This window comes from Salvelinus alpinus, chromosome 17, assembly GCF_045679555.1.
Source record: "Salvelinus alpinus chromosome 17, SLU_Salpinus.1, whole genome shotgun sequence".
NCBI classification, from domain to species: domain Eukaryota; kingdom Metazoa; phylum Chordata; class Actinopteri; order Salmoniformes; family Salmonidae; genus Salvelinus; species Salvelinus alpinus.
The window spans coordinates 15074284-15093557 of record NC_092102.1 but is presented as its reverse complement, the minus strand read 5'-3'; the positions used below and the strand labels follow the sequence as shown (position 1 = coordinate 15093557).

At 44.3% G+C, this 19274-nt stretch overlaps 1 protein-coding gene across 4 annotated transcripts in view; it reads left to right on the top strand.

Annotated features, from left to right (window-relative positions):
* LOC139542227 (low-density lipoprotein receptor-related protein 1-like) overlaps positions 1–19274 on the top strand; it is a 134929-nt gene that overhangs the window by 32123 nt on the left and 83532 nt on the right. For all 4 annotated transcript variants that reach the window (XM_071347407.1, XM_071347406.1, XM_071347410.1 and 1 more), the window contains exon 2: positions 1707–1829. In XM_071347407.1, coding sequence (XP_071203508.1) covers positions 1707–1829 — 123 coding nt within the window. The remainder of the gene's footprint in view (positions 1–1706; positions 1830–19274) is intronic.

The window sequence follows — 19274 nt, the reverse complement described above, 5'->3', positions numbered from 1 at the left end:
GAGAGAGGGAAGGAAAGATGGAGAAAGAGAGAGAGGGAGGGCGAGCGAGCGAGGCAGTTCCTGCAGAGAATCACAATGAGGTGGTCCGATATGGGCTGCGATTCTCTCTCTGTGTGTGTGTGGGACTCTGCTCTGTTTCCACAACACTGCTGCTCTGCTCTCTCTAAAACAAGTACAGTAACAATGACGTCCCCAGCTGAGGTAGACACACGACCAATACAGTACTCTTCTCTCCTCCTGAATCCTGATTATAGTTGGGAACCAGTGTAACTGTCTGGAATGTTATTTTTTTGTTGTTGTTAGTTTTGTGCTTGGTTTAATCCTACAGAAATGATTCATTTTCATCTAGTCAACACATCGTGATCGTACTCTGCTGACTCACGAGAAGAGTCTTTGCCAACAGTATTCAACTCTGCCTCCCAACAGCACCACCTCCTCCTCCTCCGCCGCCTCCTCTGCCGCCTCCTCTATCTGAATACCAATGTACTGACTGAAAGGCAGGAACCAGATACAATGAGGCAATGCTGCCAGTCTGCCAAACTAGCATATTTGTCATGTAGGACCTGGCTGTCAGCAACAAACCAGGCTGTTCCCCTCATGATCTGTGATGGAATTTTCCAGACTTAAAGGCCTTAGTCCAGGCCCAGGGTGACACACACACACACACACACCTTGTTGCTGGGTGACCATGCAGGGGTCAACACAAGGTCAATAACCCTGCTCTGTATCCAATCCACCACAGGGAGTGGAGCACCTCATTCAGAAAACACACTTTTCTACAAACTCACTCACTCTCAACACTGGTGCCTTTAAGTCGGTTAGCAGTTTGTTTATTTCCTCTCCCCAGACAACCCGTTTTCCCTCTGCTTTGGATTTACCTCTGAGGGGGTTTTCAACGTAACCGACCGACCAGAAGCCTTTTCCTTTCTACCACAATCTTCACGGTCATCACTGAGCAGTCAGTCATTTTCTCTGACCTCTGAGAAGAATCCCGGTGTGGTATTTCTGAGCAGTACATGTCAGCAGAGATTGTTGAGGTTGGTTTACCACATGGTAGCACCACATGGTAGCACCACAGAGTAGCCCTGACAGCCCAATGGCCCTCTAGCTATGTCTGGCACTGCCCCTCTGCTGACATGGTTAAACTGAAACTCACACCTGGGTTGAAATAGTATTTGCCATCTCTCAAATACTCTAGCTGCCCTGGATTGAGCTTGCCTGGCGCTATTAAACCAATTGCATAGTCCCAAAATGTGCAACCCCGCCCAGCTGACACTCCAGGCAAGGCTCCACCAAACGCTGAAAGTATTTGAAATAAAATAAATAGTACTTGAGACCAGGTCTGGTAAGACTCAGCCACACTCTGGGAAACCTTGTGAAGCGCCACTTTTTAATTAGGCCAGTTTATGCTAACGCTATAACAACCTGCCCACAAAAAACACACCCAAAGCAACAACAGTCCTGATCCAATAAATGTCTTCAGTAGTGGTTCGCTAGCCTAATTTCTGTTCAGTTGAAAATAAAACATTCATACCTTTTTTACAGAAATGCAGGCACAAAAACGCAGTATAGGGGAGAATCGTTGAATTACATATGTCGTTGTATTACAGGATCTCTGGGGGGGGGGGGGACATTCTCCAAAAATAACTAAGGACTCTGTGATAAATGTTGGTAATAACACCTTGTCTGTGTTCTGTATGTTCCAGCTCCGAAGACATGCAGTCCTAAGCAGTTTGTGTGTAAGGACCAGGTGACATGCATCTCTAAAGGATGGCGCTGCGATGGAGAGAAGGACTGTCCGGATGGATCAGACGAAGCGCCTGATATCTGTAAGTACAGTTAGCCTGCATGTTACGTGATATCTGATACCTGTAAGTACAGTTAGCCTGCATGTTACGTGATATCTGATACCTGTAAGTACAGTTAGCCTGCATGTTACGTGATATCTGATACCTGTAAGTACAGTTAGCCTGCATGTTACGTGATATCTGATACCTGTAAGTACAGTTAGCCTGCATGTTACGTGATATCTGATACCTGTAAGTACAGTTAGCCTGCATGTTACGTGATATCTGATACCTGTAAGTACAGTTAGCCTGCATGTTACGTGATATCTGATACCTGTAAGTACAGTTAGCCTGCATGTTACGTGATATCTGATACCTGTAAGTACAGTTAGCCTGCATGTTACGTGATATCTGATACCTGTAAGTACAGTTAGCCTGCATGTTACGTGATATCTGATACCTGTAAGTACAGTTAGCCTGCATGTTACGTGATATCTGATACCTGTAAGTACAGTTAGCCTGCATGTTACGTGATATCTGATACCTGTAAGTACAGTTAGCCTGCATGTTACGTGATATCTGATACCTGTAAGTACAGTTAGCCTGCATGTTACGTGATATCTGATACCTGTAAGTACAGTTCTAGGATAGCCCTCTACAGCAGGGTTTCTTATTAAACTTTTTCAGCCTGGGATCCAAATGAGAAATTCTGTGTGTTCCTGGGTCCCAAGCTTAGGAAAATACGCAACTATACGTAATTATCGGTACATTTCATTGCCCTTATGCCACCCCCCCTTATGCCCCCCCCCCCCCCCCCCAAAAAAATGCAATGTAGACAAAAACAAATAACAATGAAATACCCATAAATATATTCTGTTTCTTTTTCCCTGTTAAAAACACTCTTGCATACCTGTCTTGGTTGGAACTGTTGAGGTTAAAATACAATTAAATAATTTCATTCTGAACTGGAATAAACGGATTGATCGCATCGCACAGATGTAGAACAGAACACAAACACAGGCTTTTTGATCGTGCAACCCTAAGTAACAGTATACATTAAAAAAAAATATCAGGCCTACTGTAGAAATTATTGTTGATAGTCTAGGTTGGAACTGTTGCTGTTAAAATGCATATTTAAAAAAATTCTGAACTGGAATAAACTGATCACATCACACAGATGTAGTTTAGAAAACACACACATACACACAGTCCTAATGAGAGGTGTGTGGCTGGTTGAAGTTTTCAACAAGCAGGTCTATTCTGAGCTCCATTTTTGACAGTCCAACACTGAGGTCATACTCAGCATTGACACTGTTTCTGTACTTGAGAACCCTGACTCGCATAGGTATGTGGTGCCAAACTGGATCAGAACATCTTACTGCTTTCTCAGTCAGGCAGGAGACCGCTTCCTGCTGCAGATGAGCAACCCAGAACTGTGTGAGTGTTTGTCTCAAAAAGCATCTTGCTTCAATCAGTTTATTCCAGTTCAGAATAAAAATGATTACTTGTAGCAGCAACAGTTCCAACCTAGACTTGTTTTCAACAGTCAGTTCTACAGTAACATGTACGGTAGGCCTGATAATTTTCATCTTCATCTGTACTGTTTCTTTGGGTTGCACTATCTGTAGCTAGTTAGCTTGCTTCGGCTAATGTTAGCTATTAGCTGTGTAATGTTAAAAGGCCAGGGGATTGTTTGAAAGAGAAACTCGCATCTTCTACTATGAGAGAGAGTACTTCCTTATTGCTGCTTATCATCACTTGTTATAAAATGACAACAATGCCTTGTTAGTTGACTTTTACAATTTCGAAGCGAGCACTGTTTCCTGGAGCATTCTACCATGTTCTGAAATGACTCCCTGGGTTTACCGTCATGTACAGTAGTGCCTGGATGTTTGGTCTGGACGTGTCGTTTTATTAATTTGTTCGTTTCGAGAGACTCATTACTAAGCATTTCCCCACTCAAAACGCATTGTGGGCGCTCCTCGTTATTTCTCAAAGTTTGTATGAAAGAGACAAAAAGTTGTCGCTGTATTGGCGTCTCAAGACGATTGCGCTCAGTCAGAACTTGTGGCTAGCATGAGTCCAGTTCATGACAGCGGTGAGGAATAGCAAGTCAGTGGCTTGAACCACAGCTCTGCAGCGTGTGTGTCGCGGAGTGATCCTCAAGAAAACTGCAGAAAAAATATCCGGTAAACCGCGAAGCACACGGGCATCTCCCGCTACCTCGCCCACTCGCGCAGCTGCCAAACTAGAGCAGAGGCCGCTGCTAAGCAGAGAGCACTTGGCCAAATTAATTCCAGTAATTAATGAAATAATTATACATTTCTGTCGCAACCCACCATTAACAGGTCCATACTTTAAGAAATGCTGCTCTACAGCCAACAGGGCAAGCCTTTGCAGTTAACATTTATTTAAGAAGGTTGGGAAAGCCTTTCCATGTATACCAGAAGAAGGTTATCGTTAGCGTCATTGCTAACCCCTACACAAAGTGTAGACATACGTGTGCACCGCAGCTACTTGCCCAAGCCTCCCCAGCTTCTCCTTCACCCAAATCCAGATACCTGGATCCGTACAAATCAGCTGGGCAAGACAATCTGGACCCTCTCTTTCTAAAATTATCCGCCGCCATTGTTGCAACCCCTATTACCAGTCTGTTCAACATCTCTTTCGTATCGTCTGAGATCCCTAAAGTTTGGAAAGCTGCCCTCTTCAAAGGGGGTGACACTCTAGACCCAAACTGTTATAGACCTATATCCATCCTGCCCTGCCTTTCTAAAGTCTTCGAAAGCCAAGTTAATAAACAGATCACTGACCATTTCGAATCCCACCGTACCTTCTCCGCTGTGCAATCCGGTTTCCGAGCTGGTCACAGGTGCACCTCAGCCTCGCTCAAGGTACTAAATTATATCATAACCGCCATCGATAAAAGACAGTACTGTGCAGCCGTCTTCATCGATCTGGCCAAGGCTTTCGACTCTGTCAATCACCGTATCCTTATCGGCAGACTCAACCGCCTTGGTTTCTCAAATGATTGCCTCGCCTGGTTCACCAACTACTTCTCAGACAGAGTTCAGTGTGTCAAATCGGAGAGCCTGTTGTCCGGACCTCTGGCAGTCTCTATGGGGCTACCACACGGTTCAATTCTCGGGCCGACTCTTTTCTCTGTATATATCAACGATGTCCCTCTTGCTGCGGGTGATTCCCTGATCCACCTCTACGCAGACGACACCATTCTGTATACATCCGGCCCTTTGGACACTGTGTTAACCTTTCTAGAACCTCAACCCCGGATCCGGGATCACCCCCCACCCCCCACACACTGATTAGCATAGATAGCATAGCTTCAGAAGTAGATAGTAGCATCTAAATATCATTAAATCACAAGTCCAAGACACCAGATGAAAGATACAGATCTTGTGAATAAAGCCACCATTTCAGATTTTTAAAATGTTTTACAGGGAAGACAAAATATGTAAATCTATTAGCTAAACACGTTAGCAAAATACACCACTATTCTAACTCCATCAGTTTCTTACTCCTTCAGGTGCTATCACCAATTCGGCTCAACTAAGATATTGATAGCCAATAACCTATAAAAAAAACCATCAGATGACAGTCTGATAACATATTCATGGTATAGGATAGTTTTTGTTAGAAAAAAGTGCATATTTCAGGTAGAAATCACAGTTTACAATTGCACCGACCATCACAAATCCACTAGAATTACTAGATAGAGCAACGTGTATGACCAATTTACTCATCATAAAACATTTCATAAGAATAGACAAAGCATAGCAATGGAAAGACCCAGATCTTGTGATTCCAGACAATATTTCAGATTTTCTAAGCGTTTTACAGCGAAAACACAATAAATCGATAAGTTAGCATACTACATGTGAAAACGTTACCAGAGCATCGATTCCAGCCAAAGAGCGCTATAACGTAATCACCGCCAAAAGATATTAATTTTTTCACTAACCTTCTCAGAATTCTTCCGATGACACTCCTGTAACATCATTTTACAACATACATATACAGTTTGTTCGAAAAGGTGCATATTTAGCCATACAAAACCGTGGTTACACAATAAAAATACTAGGAAATCAAGCCTCAATATGTCTGACGTCATCTATCAGAGTGATCTAGTTTAATTAAAAGCTAATCATATACTTGACTAAAAAATACAGGGTTGACAGGAATCGAAAGACAAATTAGTTCTTAATAAAACCGCTGATTTACATTTTTAAAATTATCCTTACTTTTCAATACAGGGTTGGCCAAGTGAAGCTACACCAAACAAAATGGCGATGTATGCGTTTAAAATATTTCGACAGAAACACGGTTTATCATATTAAATATTGCTTACTTTGAGCTGATCTTCCATCATATTCTTGGGCAATGTATCCTTTCTATGTTATAAACGTCTTTTGGTCGATAGATGTCCTCTGTCCTTCGAAATGTCCACTAACAACGACCGAGACCGCGAAACGTTCCCAAAGCTAGAAAGTGCACGACAAATAAATTCCTCAGAATCGCACTAAACGGATATAAATTGCTATAAAACGATTAAAATTAACTACATTATGATGTTTTTAACAACTATAACGACTGAAAACATGACCGGAGAAATATAGCTGGTTAGAAAACGATTTGGAACGAGGCAGGTCCGATGGCCTTCACGCTTGAGGCGCACGTTGAGAAAGGGCCGTCTCTGTACATTTTGGTCATTTATAATGGCTGTGAACGTCCCATCGATTTCATTGAAAACGTGATGACGTACAGACACCCAGAGGAAGACGTAGGCAGTGTCGGTTTCTTCATAGCATTCACTGTGGCCTTATAAACAGACCCCAGATCAGAGGTAAAAATTTCTGAAATCTGAACCCTGTCATGAAAAGTGCTGTAAAAATTGTTCTGTACCACTCAGAGACAAAATTTCAACTCCTATAGAAACTATAGACTGTTTTCTATCCAATAATAACAATAATATGCATATTGTACGATCAAGAATTTAGCACGAGGCAGTTTAATTTGGAGACCCAAATATGCTAATGCGGAACAGCACCCCCTATAGTTGCAAGAAGTTAACTAACCTCCAAATGAGCTTAAAGGCCATACAACACTCCTTCCGTGGCCTCCAACTGCTCTTAAACGCTAGTAAAACCAAATGCTTACTTTTTCAACCTTTCGCTGCCCGCACCCGCCCGCCCGCCCAACTAGCATCACTACTCTGGACGGTTCTGACTTAGAATATGTGGACAACTACAAATACCTAGGTGTCTGGCTAGACTGTGAACTCTCCTTTCAGACTCATATTAAACATCTCCAATTTGGGGCCTCCCGGGTGGCGCAGTGGTCTGGGGCACTGCATCGCAGCGCTAGCTGTGCCACCAGAGACTCTGGGTTCGCGCCCAGGCTCTGTCGCAGCTGGCCGAGACCGGGAGGTCCGTGGGGCGACGCACAATTGGTCTAGCGTCGTCCGGGTTAGGGAGGGTTTGGCCGGTAGGGATATCCTTGTCTCATCGCGCACCAGCGACTCCTGTGGCAGGCCGGGCGCAGTGCACGCAAACCAAGGTCACCAGGTGCACAGTGTTTCCTCCGACACATTGGTGCGGCTGGCTTCCGGGTTGGATGTGCGCTGTGTTAAGAAGCAGTGCGGTTGGGTTGTGTTGGCTTTCGACCTTCGTCTCTGAGACAAGATAGTAACTACTAACAATTGGATACCACGAAATTGGGGAGAAAAAGGGTGTAAAAAAAATATCTATTATAATATTTTTTTTTAAATATTATAAAAAAATATATATATAATATATTTTTTTAAACATCTCCAATTCAAAATTAAATCTAGAATCGGCTCCCTATTTCGCAACAAAGCCTCCTTCACTCACGCCGCCAAACATACCCTCGTAAAACTGACTATCCTCGACTATCCTCGACTTCGGCGATGTCATTTACAAAATAGCTTCCAATACTCTACTCAGCAAACTGGATGCAGTCTATCACAGTGCCATCCGTTTTGTCACTAAAGCCCCTTATACCACCCACCACTGCGACCTGTATGCTCTAGTCAGCTGGCCCTTGCTACATTTTCGTCGCCAGACCCACTGGCTCCAGGTCATCTATAAGTCTATGCTAGGTAAAGCTCCACCTTATCTCAGCTCACTGGTCACGATAACAACACCCACCCGTAGCACTTGCTCCAGCAGGTATATCTCACTGGTCATCCCCAAAGCCAACACTTCCTTTGGCTGCCTTTCCTTCCAGTTCTCTGCTGCCAATGACTGGAACAAATTGCAAAAATCGCTGAAGCTGGAGACTTATTTCCCTCACTAACTTTAAACATCAGCTATCTGAGCAGCTAACCGATCGCTGCAGCTGTACATAGCCCATCTGTAAATAGCCCACCCAATCTACCTACCTCATCCCCATATTGTTTTTATTTACTTTTCTCTTCTTTTGCACACCAGTATTTCTACTTGCACATCATCATCTGCTCATCTATCACTCCAGTGTTAATTTGCTAAATTGTAATTACTTCGCTACTATGGCCTTACCTCCTCACGGCATTTGCACACACTGTATATAGACTTTCTTTTTTTTCTATAGTGTTATTGACTGTACGCTTCTTTATTACATGTGTCGCACTGCTTTGCTTTATCTTGGCCAGGTCGCAGTTGTACATGAGAACTTGTTCTCAACCAGCCTACCTGGTTAAATAAAGGTTAAATACAAAAAACACACAGACAGGGGAATTCCTGTGCCGTTTCAGAACGTTACAGGAAAACATGAGTCACTGATGCATTTTGTTCATGTCTTATTATTAACTTGGGCAAGTAATGCATTTTCTAATAAGTTAAATATATTTAGTTGTTACGAAGTTCAATAAATGTTTGAATATTGTTGAATTCGGTTTTAATGTCTGGATTCTGTGATTCTGTCCGCATTCTCTGCGCAATGCAGATTTTATAGGGCCCTACAAGTGGCTGACACCCAGAATGATGTCGTTTGTTATTGCTGGAGAAAAACACTGTTAAGTACTCACAGATGGGCCTTTTGGATCCCAAATGTATGATATGGCTTAGTGCAATAAATATTTTCTGTTGCATTAATAGATAAATAAAACATTAATGTTGGTGTTGAAATTGAGAAAGGGAACCTTTATATTGCTGCATATCAATGTGTCTGAGCTTGAATGCGTCTCCCATCCATGGATAGGTCAACAAGTTCTCTGTCAAATTCTCTTGTAGCCTATCCTAGCCTTGTTCCAGATGTGTTTGTGCTGTCTTGCCAACTACTGTGGTCATTGGCGTGACAATGGCCATTAAAGTTGGCGAGACAGTGCAAGCTAATCTGGATACAAGCTGTATCCTATATCCCTCTCTAGATCGCCAAATCTGCCAGTTCAATGAGTACATTTGACACCCAGCCCAGACTAACTTTTTTTTTATACAAATGTTTGTTTCCTCAGTCTGAGTTAAAATGTATTGTCTGGAGATAGACTAGAAAGAGTCACAGTTCAATAGTACAAAATACTCCTCCACTTCCTTCCTCTTTCTCTCTCCCATTGGTCAAGCTGCACATGATTGAGCTTGGCTGGAGCAATGGGACCAATGGAATAATCCTAAAATAATATGGAATAGTTTCATCTAGTGTTTGAAAGGAAACACATACTAGTTGAACCCAGGTCTGATTTCATCCCCTAAATGGAAAAGGGTGTAAAAGAAAAGCAGCAGGTCTCTCCATTCCTCCTTAAAGCAGGGTCTTTAATAACGTGTAGCCTGACTAACACTCCTCCTAACTCCCGGTTCTCCTCTAGTCTAAACACACACTACCAACTCCCTGTCCTTCTTGTCTTGCCTAGACAGTCTAGTCTCCAACCCCCTTCACTCTCCTCTCCGTCATCCCTCATGCCAAGCTAACACTCTGACTCCTCTTTAATGGATGAGTCGAGAAAGGTCAGCTTGCACATGAAGCTAATGTTACCTCTGACTTTCACTGAGTTATTGGGGAAAAAAACGTTGAACTAAATCCTGTGCCAAAAAACCTACAATGGCTGATTCCTCAAGGCACAGGAAATCTCTTTTGATGTAGAGCTTCCGAGAGTGACACATTATTTGGATAGTCCATCTGTAGATCAGTAACGTTTCAACTATCTACTTTAAAAAAATATATATTTCACCTTTATTTAACCAGGTAGGCTGCTTGAGAACAAGTTCTCATTTACAACTGCGACCTGGCCAAGATTTACATTTACATTTTAAGTCATTTAGCAGACGCTCTTATCCAGAGCGACTTACAAATTGGAAAGTTCATACATATTCATCCTGGACCCCCCGTGGGGAATGAACCCACAACCCTGGCGTTGCAAGCGCCATGCTCTACCAACTGAGCCACACGGGACCATAGATAAAGCTAAGATAAAGCAAAGCAGTGTGACACAAACAACGGAGTTACACATGGGATAAACAAACATACAGTCAATAACACAATAGAAATGTCTATGTACAGTGTGTGCAAATGTAGAAAGATTAGGGAGTTAAGGCAATAAATAGGCCATAGTGGAGATATAATTACAATTTAGCATTAACAATGGAGTGATAGATGTGCAAGTAGAGATACTGGGGTGCAAAAGAGCAACAACAAAAAAACTATATGGGGATGAGGTAGTTGGGTGGGCTATTTACAGATGGGCTGTGTACAGGTGCAGTGATCGGTAAGCTGCTCTGACAGCTGATGCTACTAACGCTATCCCGGAAATTAACCTTAACACTTATACGCTTATTTTAAACCCTGAACGTAACCGTAACTTTAGGAAGCGGGTGCTTATCGACAGCTAGTTTGTTGATAATCCATCTGTACATGCTCTACGGATGGTCATACTATCAGGACTATCCAAATAAAGTGTGACCCTTCAGAGACTTATTACGTTGATGGTCATTTCAAACGCTAGATCAGAGCCAGATTTCAATAGAAACGTTGGCATACAGCTCCATTTTTAAATCTGCAGACATCAAGATCACCGGTGTGCTGGAGTTTCTTCAGTTTAACAGAGGCTGAAGAAACAGTAGTGACTGTGTGATAGGCTTAATTGACCTGAACTGATCTTGATGGGCTGCCGGTGGCTGAAACATTGCTCGCCACACTGTCCTCTTCAGTCAGATGAAACACTGCATTGTCTATGTGAACAAATTACATAAGTGGTATGGACATTTCACTTACATCCAATTGCTTTGTAGCCTAACTGATGGGGGGGGGGGGGGGGGGGTGCAGTTCAGTCTTTCAGGAGTTTAAGGTCTTTTACTATTCATTTCACTCTTCAAGTGGGCATTAAGTATGTGCGATCTTTCAAATCCTGTTTGAACCCAGGTACGAGTACTACAGCAGTGTTCAGGTCAGCCTTGGCTGTTCTCTCCGTCTTCCCTACTTTAAAGCCAACAGCATGAGAGCCACTCGGCCTAACAGGCTGTAAACAATGAGGCCTCTCTCTCTCTCTCTCTCGATAAACACTCCAACACCATATGGAGATGAGTAACTGAGGGTCTGGCCCAGAGCCCCAAAACAGGACCGATATTACCACATATCAACCACATATCAACCCAGGAGTGACTAGGCTCTGTGGAGGCAGTCAGTGGGATGTCCAGAATCCCATACTAGGCTGAAGAGCAGGACAGATATAACCGCATATCATCAACTCAGCAGTTTGTGTAGATTTCTCTCTCTTAGACAGGTTGGACGTTCTCTGTTGACTTCTGTTGTATCCCGTTGTTGCCTTTTCCAGGAAAATAAAACCGCAGTAGATGCCAGAACGGCAATAGAACAGGACAAATAAAAAATTAAATAATAATTAACCTTTTATTTAACTAGGCATGTCAGTTAAGAACAAATTCTTATTTACAATGACGGCCTACAGATAACTCAAATCAAATTGTGTTTGTCACACGCGCCGAATACGACAGGTGTAGAATTTACCGTGAAATGCTTGCTCACGAGCTCTTCCCTACGATGCAGAGTTTAAAAAAAATAATAACACAAAGTAACACAAGGAGTAAAATACACAGAGTATCAACCCAGGAATGACTGGTTAGCCTGGTCCCAGATCTGTTTGTGCTCTACTCCATCGGTGTGGTTGTCAAGCCAAACATGACAATGAGTGGCAGGGATCGGGCATGATGGCACCAACCTCCTGTCTAGTGACTGTTGCTCTGTGGGGGCAGTAGCTCTGGTGTCCATACTGGACTCACACCGTAAAGGTGATGGGGGGGTAAACAAACCTGTGTATTTAAGGAGTTCAAGGCATTCGTTGTTTTGTTCCAAAAGTGGAAAGTTTAGTTGCCTACTGAATCCAAAGGTTTAACTCGGTCTGGTAATAGTTCTCTACGAACACACTCAGACACTCATTCTCTTTACAGAGATCTGGCTTTCTACACAGAGCTTTTAGTTCAAACGTCAGGGGGTGTAAATACAACTCCCTGCTCTTTCCCAATAGTTTCGTTTTGACATGCCTCCCCCGTGACCAAAGTACAATCAAGTGGGTGTGTTGTCGGGAATCAGAGTACTGTAATTACAGCATTATAACCAGTTCCAGTTAATTACTAACTAGCAGATTGTGTCCCAAGGTATTTTCAATTCACACACACTTCTCTTTCTCAATTTTTCTCTTGTTCCTTTTTTCTTCTTTCTCTCTCTCTCCCTTGTTGTTGTTTTATCTTTCTATCCATAGAAGAATTATGGTGTCTGATCTCTCTCTTTTTTTTTCTCTCTTTTTTTTTCTTTCCGTCTCTCCCCGTCCCTTTTAGTATCTATCTCTCTCCCCCTCCCTCTCCCCCCTGTTGTTGCTGTTCTATATTTCTATCCATAGAAGAATGATGGCATCTGATCAATCTCCCCCTTCTTTCTCTCTCCCCCCCCCCCTTCCCTCCCTGCTTATCTCCTGTCGTCTGGCTGTCGTTCAATCTCGCTCTCTGCCGGATCACCCTGGTGCTGTACTCTGTACAGTAAATCAGACGCTGTGACTGAGCAGGCGAAGCTGGCAGACAACATGGGCCTTGCTTCTTTCTTTAAGAAGGTCAATATATCATCAGGAAAATGCCTCTCCACTCACTGTGAAAGAACAGAAATAAAGCAACAAGGAACCCCCTGCCCTCTCTCCCCTCTCTCTCGCTCTCGCTCTCGCTCTCTCCTGAGTAACACAAAGCCAATAGCCTGGACCCCACATCTGTTTGTTGTCTGTAGTCATTGTCATATAGGAGTTGGCTATACAGCACAAACAGATCTGGGACCAGGCTATATGAATCCAAGCTCTCATGCTGAACATTACACCCACTAACCCCTACACAACGACCAGTTAACTAAAACCATCATGGATTTAACATTTTTGAATCATTTAGCAGACTCTCTTATCCAGGGCGACTGACAGTTAGTGCATTCATTTGAAGATAGCTAGGCGGGACAACCACATATCACAGTCGTAGTGGTTGTGTATTTAACTCCAAGCACCAGTGCGCCGTGTTTCAGATTTAAATACCACCACTAGTAATCCAAATGATAGTCCTTGCAGCAAAACCATCACCATAAATTCACCTGCAGGCCATCTTAATAGCAGGCGGAGGGGGATTTTTTAACGGAAAGCGTGTGGGTTCGTCTGGTGACGATCATTGTGCTTTGATCCACAACCCTGGGAACCTGCCCAGGAACTAAACCTGCAGGAAGACAGCAGTGCTCCACTGCTGTTCTGTCTGTCTCACTCCATCTGTCTGTCTGGGGTTGTAATTGCCGTTATTGCACTGTCATTACGCAGCCCCATTTACCTACACTGTAATCATCCTGAGGGGGGTAAAGACAGACTCAGACAGACATCGGTTCAAATAGTATTTGCTTTCTTTCAAATAATTTTGAGTGTTTGATTGAGCCTGTCTGTTCACCAGATGGGCGGTCTTTACACATTTGGGACTATTCTGTTGGTTCCATTGTGCCGGGTAAGCTCAATCAAGCACAGTTAAAGTGTTTTGTTGCAAAACAAATACCATCTAAACCCAGATCTGACGCAGACAGAGCTAGTGAGGCAGGAACGAGAGGTTGTAAGTTAACATGGGGCTCTGGCATACAGTAGTGGTGATGGTTGTTGATGCCGGGAGTCACTGTAGAGCGTTCTCTCTTATAGCCTTGTTAGGAGGAGCGGGGGGTCAGCGGTCACCTAGATGGTCTGGGGCCTGTGGGCCGTTTTTAGGAGGGGGGAGGCCAGGAAGTTGGCGGGTTGCCAGGTACAGGGCCCGTAGTCAGGATCCCCCCCTCTCTTTCTCTCTCCGTCTCTGTATCCCTCTTTTTTCCCTTCTTTGTCTCCCTCTCTTTCTCCCTCCGTCTCGGTCTCTTTCTCTCGCGCTTTCCTTCTCCCCTCCTCCCTCCCAGAGTGTCAATGCTCCCAGACAACCATCAGCCTGTTGCGTGTACAGGCCTGTGTCTCCAGGTGTGATCCTATAAACCCCTCTCTGTGGGCTCCCTCCATGCAGTGCAACACTGCATGCTTCCTATTGTTTAGAAACATAAGACTTCGCCTCAAGTGTCCTTAAGCTCAGCCAGGGCTCAGGAAGTGGCCCACAGTGATACCAGGATTGAACTACAATGAGTCATGTTCCTCGCTGTATTCTTCCTTTTGTGATTCTAAAGGCGTTTTTTTTTTTTTTTGTCTAAAAAGTTATTTAAACTGCGTGTTATTCAGCTAATGTACGGTAAGTGAATCTGTTGTGATGGGGAGATTGTGTGTCTGGGGGCGTACGAAGTTGTCTTCTCCTTGAAGTCTGTAGCAGATCATTACATAACGGGTCTGTCTTACCTCAGGAATCCCCTCTAATGGCACAGTACAGGAAGACAGGAACAGGAAGAGCAAAACCAAAGCATCAACCAGGGATCCACATACTTTATGCACTCTTAAAACACACAGGGTTGAAGAAGTGGGGTAGGAAGGTGGGTGTGTTTTTGAGTGCATGTCTTTGTGTTTTGAGAGAAGAAGTGAATCTATTTCAGGTAGGCGAAGTATCAAAAAGCAAACACAAATTCATTGGGTGAAACTACATTGTGCCCCCCTGTCTCTCTCTCGATGCAATGTATACTGTTTGGCTATAGAGCACCGTCAGCATATACCCACTTATGCAATTCCCAATGTATTTATTTCCTTGCTTTTCGTCCAATTTCTTTGCTGTGTGGATAATGGTTTATACTGTAGTGTAATGGACTCTGAGGTTAGGACATTTTACAGGACCAGAGCTCGATTCTGTTATCTTCTGAAGTAAGCGACTGGGCCAAACGCTTACAAAAGTATTTTTGCATGAATGAAATCCAACCGACTCCTAATTGAGGACTGATGCGTCTTTTTTGTAAGCGTTTTATACAAGGAACCAAACACGCTGTTCAAATGTATTTCTGCCACTGTTCGTGAGGTACATACTGCAGGTAAAAACCCTACTGCGGCCATTCAACTTACAATGCAAGTTGCTGTGTCATAATGGTGGTTCCAGCTAGTTTTGAGATCTCTGCGAAGTACTCGGAAGAAAAGTCTGTGAGTCTGTGTGCAATTAGGTGCTTGTGATGCGATGCCAGAGCCACGTTCATTGTGGTTTGGTTCAGAAATGCAGCAACTGGGACCAGATGTTTGAACGGGCCTCCGTAGTAAGTAAGCACTCTCTCTTCTTTAGATGAAAACCCCCCTCTCTCTCTCCCTCTCGATTGATTGATCCAACCTAAGCCACTTTATGCAACGATTTACTACCCTTCCCCGCAATTCTGTGTTCAACTTTCTCCCTCCCCTCTTCTCCATTTAGCATGCTAATGTCCAAGATGGGCTGGCCGAGATGCGTTTGAATCATGTAAATTGCTTTGCCTTTGTATTCAGAAGGTATGTTAACAGCTTCTATTGAGTCAGTGGGAGAAAATGAGCTTTAAAACTATGGTCAATTAGCACTTGTTAACTTCCAGCCACTCCCTATAGTTCTATTGAGGCACTCTTGCCCTCTGGTATACCAACCCCTTCCTTGTTCCTATGGGGGCTCCAAGACAACCACTGCCTCCCTAAAGTCACCTAGCTGACCCCCTCGAAAGCTCCAACTCTGCTTATATCTCTACGTAATTGTTCTAGTTTAGCATCAGGGGACACACTATGGTCCAGTCCTATGGAATGACAGCCTGGACAGATGGAATGTAATATTGACAACGACAGCTGATGGGTCCGTGCCTGTACAGAATAAAGATGCTCAGAGAGGAGTGATGTGTCCACGCTGTGGTATTATTACAGTCACACACACACACACACACACACACACACACACACACACACACACACACACACACACACACACACAATCTCAGTGCCCCATTGGAGGTGGATGGTTAAGATGCTGTAGCCTGAAGCTTCCGAGGAGAGCTGGAGAGCTGGGTGATTGAGTTATCTGCTCCCTGCAGCTTCCCGAGCTAGCCAGGCCCCAGGCGGCAAGGCCACACCAAGGTTATCTGTACATCTTGTGCCCTTGAGCCCCGACTGGAGGCTGTGTGTGTGTTTGTCTGTGTGTGGCCCCCGTTTGTCTGAGCCGTCTGTCTGTCATGCATCGGCTGACTCTTCCCCCTGGGAAGAGGGAAAGAGCAGACTGCAGAGGGGTGGAGGGAATGGTGGACATTTTAGTCATTTAGCAGATGCTCTTATCCAGAGCGACTTACAGTAGTGAGTGCATACATTTTCATATTTTGTTTGTACTGGTCCCCCATGGGATCGGAACCCACATTCAGCTGAGCCACACAGGACTGAGATGTGGGGGGGGGGGGAGAAACGGTGGAGGGATGGAGGAACCAGTGGAGGAAATGTCTGTGAACTAAAGGAGTGTCAGGGAATGGCTTATCCAAGGGGGAAAGGGTCTTTTATACAACAGAAAATTACCAGATTCTGGTTGTGTCCCAATTGACACCCTGGTTCCTATTTAGTGCACTACTTTTGACCAGGACCCATAGGGCTCTGGTGAAAAGTAGTGCACTATATGGGGGATATGGTGAGATTTGGGACACGGCCTAGTATTCAGCATTCAGGAAGTGGGTTTGCATTCTAAAGCTAAAATAATCCCTTTAGAGAGAAATGGTCTTGTACAGTTCGAGGCAGGGGGAGGGTCTCCAGTTGCCCATCGTGTGTGTGCGTGCTCATTGTCCCATTAACAGTGGCTGCTGTAGAGGTTGGAGGGGCAGCAGGTGCAGACGCTTCCAGACACACACGCGCACACGCACACAGACTTCCACAGAGGAAGGAGCATAGCCCTGTAAATCCTTCAGCCCGGTGCTCCGGAGCCCTCTTCACCCTCCAAGGCCTGTCAGTAGCCAGAGAATACAGGGCTTTCTCGCGCCAGACAGGCAGCGCTTCTGTCTTCCCTCTGTCTCTTCTGGTGCTATCTTTTAACACACACACACATTCTCCCCCCCCCCCCCCACCACTTCTCCCTCCGCCTTGCCTCTCCCTCTATCTCTCTCTCCACTCTACACCCATGCTGACAATCTAGACATAGCAAGCAAGCCTCTGTTCTCTCGTCCTCAAATCTAATTTCTCCAGTCTTTCCTCTTGTGTAATTGCCGCTGTGGTTTTTTTCTTACCTTTCAGACATGTTAGTCATCCTCTGTTCCCTTTTCCTGGCTGTCTCACCACTCACCCCCAATGCTATTTTAGGAGATATTCAAAGGGACTGTTTTGTTGTATCTGAAGTTGTAAAGAGAAGTCTGACATTATGTTCGTGGAGATATCCTCATGATATCCTGCCTTTTATAACAACCTCTGGAGATATGAAACATTTATAAAATGCTGTTCTGCTATTTATTAATTCAGACGAGGTGGGAGTCTGGGAGAGAGTTTATGGAGTTGGATGTTGTGTAGAAAATGCTATGTTCATGTAAGCCCCATTTCAGACAATCACTTTGTCGGAAGAGTTATAACAGTGTTTTGCAGGAGCCTATACCCTCTCTGACATTTGATCACTGGACGTATTAGTTAAATGTCACCTCCATATGTCTGAATTTGGCACCACGGATGATTTAATTCGTTCCGGTAGGAAAGTGTCCTCGGTGTGTAAGCTCTCTACGAGAGCTGTGTTTATAGGTCTGGTACTGTAGGGTCAGACAGGGCAGACCCCGCATATGTTTGTACTGAGTAGTTACTGTACGGTACACTGTTAATGCGTTTCAAATGGCACCATATTTCCTTTTATAGTGCACTACTTCAGTCAAATGTAGTGTCTTTTTATATAGGGAGTAGGGTGCTATTTGGGACGTTGCCTCTGATTCCAGTGTAGTCACTAGCCATGCCTTTGACCCTGCCTGAGGTACATGTTCATTACAGTTGACAGCACTCTGAATGGGAGTCAGAGGCCTGGCAGTGGAGCCACGGACCCCTGTAGGACGGGAAGAAACCCAGGCCTTTATACTGAGGACAAAAGCGCGACAGGGGATCACAATTTATGGTCTTTATGTAACCACACTGGCCGGGGAAGGGGGGCGAGGGGTAGGGGTGTGTAGTAGGGGTTGGTTGAGGTGACAGAAGGAGGTGAAAGAGTCTGAGGTGGTTAGGGGGAAGGTATAATTTCCCCTTGTCTCATCTCACACCTGAATCACATATGAATCTGGAACAAAGAAATAGATGGTATGAAACCGATATGATCACTGTAGACTAGATCTATAGACCATAGTCATTAACATCCCTAAAGAAACAGTGAGGATTCCCTCCCCTTCCATTTAGTATCATCACCATTAGGTGATGAGGGAGTTCATTAGATTGCTGTAATTATCCCTCATTGGGAACAGTCATGTGTATTGGAGATGTAATTTATCTCAGTAGCTCTCCGTACGCGAAGTCCTCCATACTGCTCCGATACGCTCCGTACCTTGTTCTGACTCGCCCCTCTTTGTCTTTCTCCAAAGATCAGGCTCCCCCGCACACGCACAACTTTATGCTATTGAAATGGAATGGAGAGTAATTAGTTACAGAAATGGATTGTGAATTAAACCATGTGTATTGTGCAGTGATCACACTGCACTCCCCTGTCTAATGTTGTATTTTCTGTACTTTCTAATCTGTAACTGTTGTTCATTAGGAAGCATGAGCCATACAACATTCAGAGAGAAAATAGTCGCAGGGATCACATTATGTTAATTGATACCGGATTGTTATAAGGAATATAGCCATTTTTCATGTCGAGAATGTTGTAAGAAATGCTTGTCTTGGCTTCGAACCAGAATTGTGTTTTTCTAGAGCCCGAGGTGGCGGAAGGCAAGGCCGGAAGCTCTCGATCAGTCTCCCTTTGACACTGCTGCACAGCAATGTGCTGACCGGTGCCACTGACAGATCAAGGAGGAAGTGACTAGGCAGGCGTTGCCTGTGTGGTGTGGGAGTTGGTCTGTGTCACTCAATAGACGGCCAACAACTTCCCAGACTGCAACAGACAGGCCAGAGGCCACCGTTTATTACCCTCA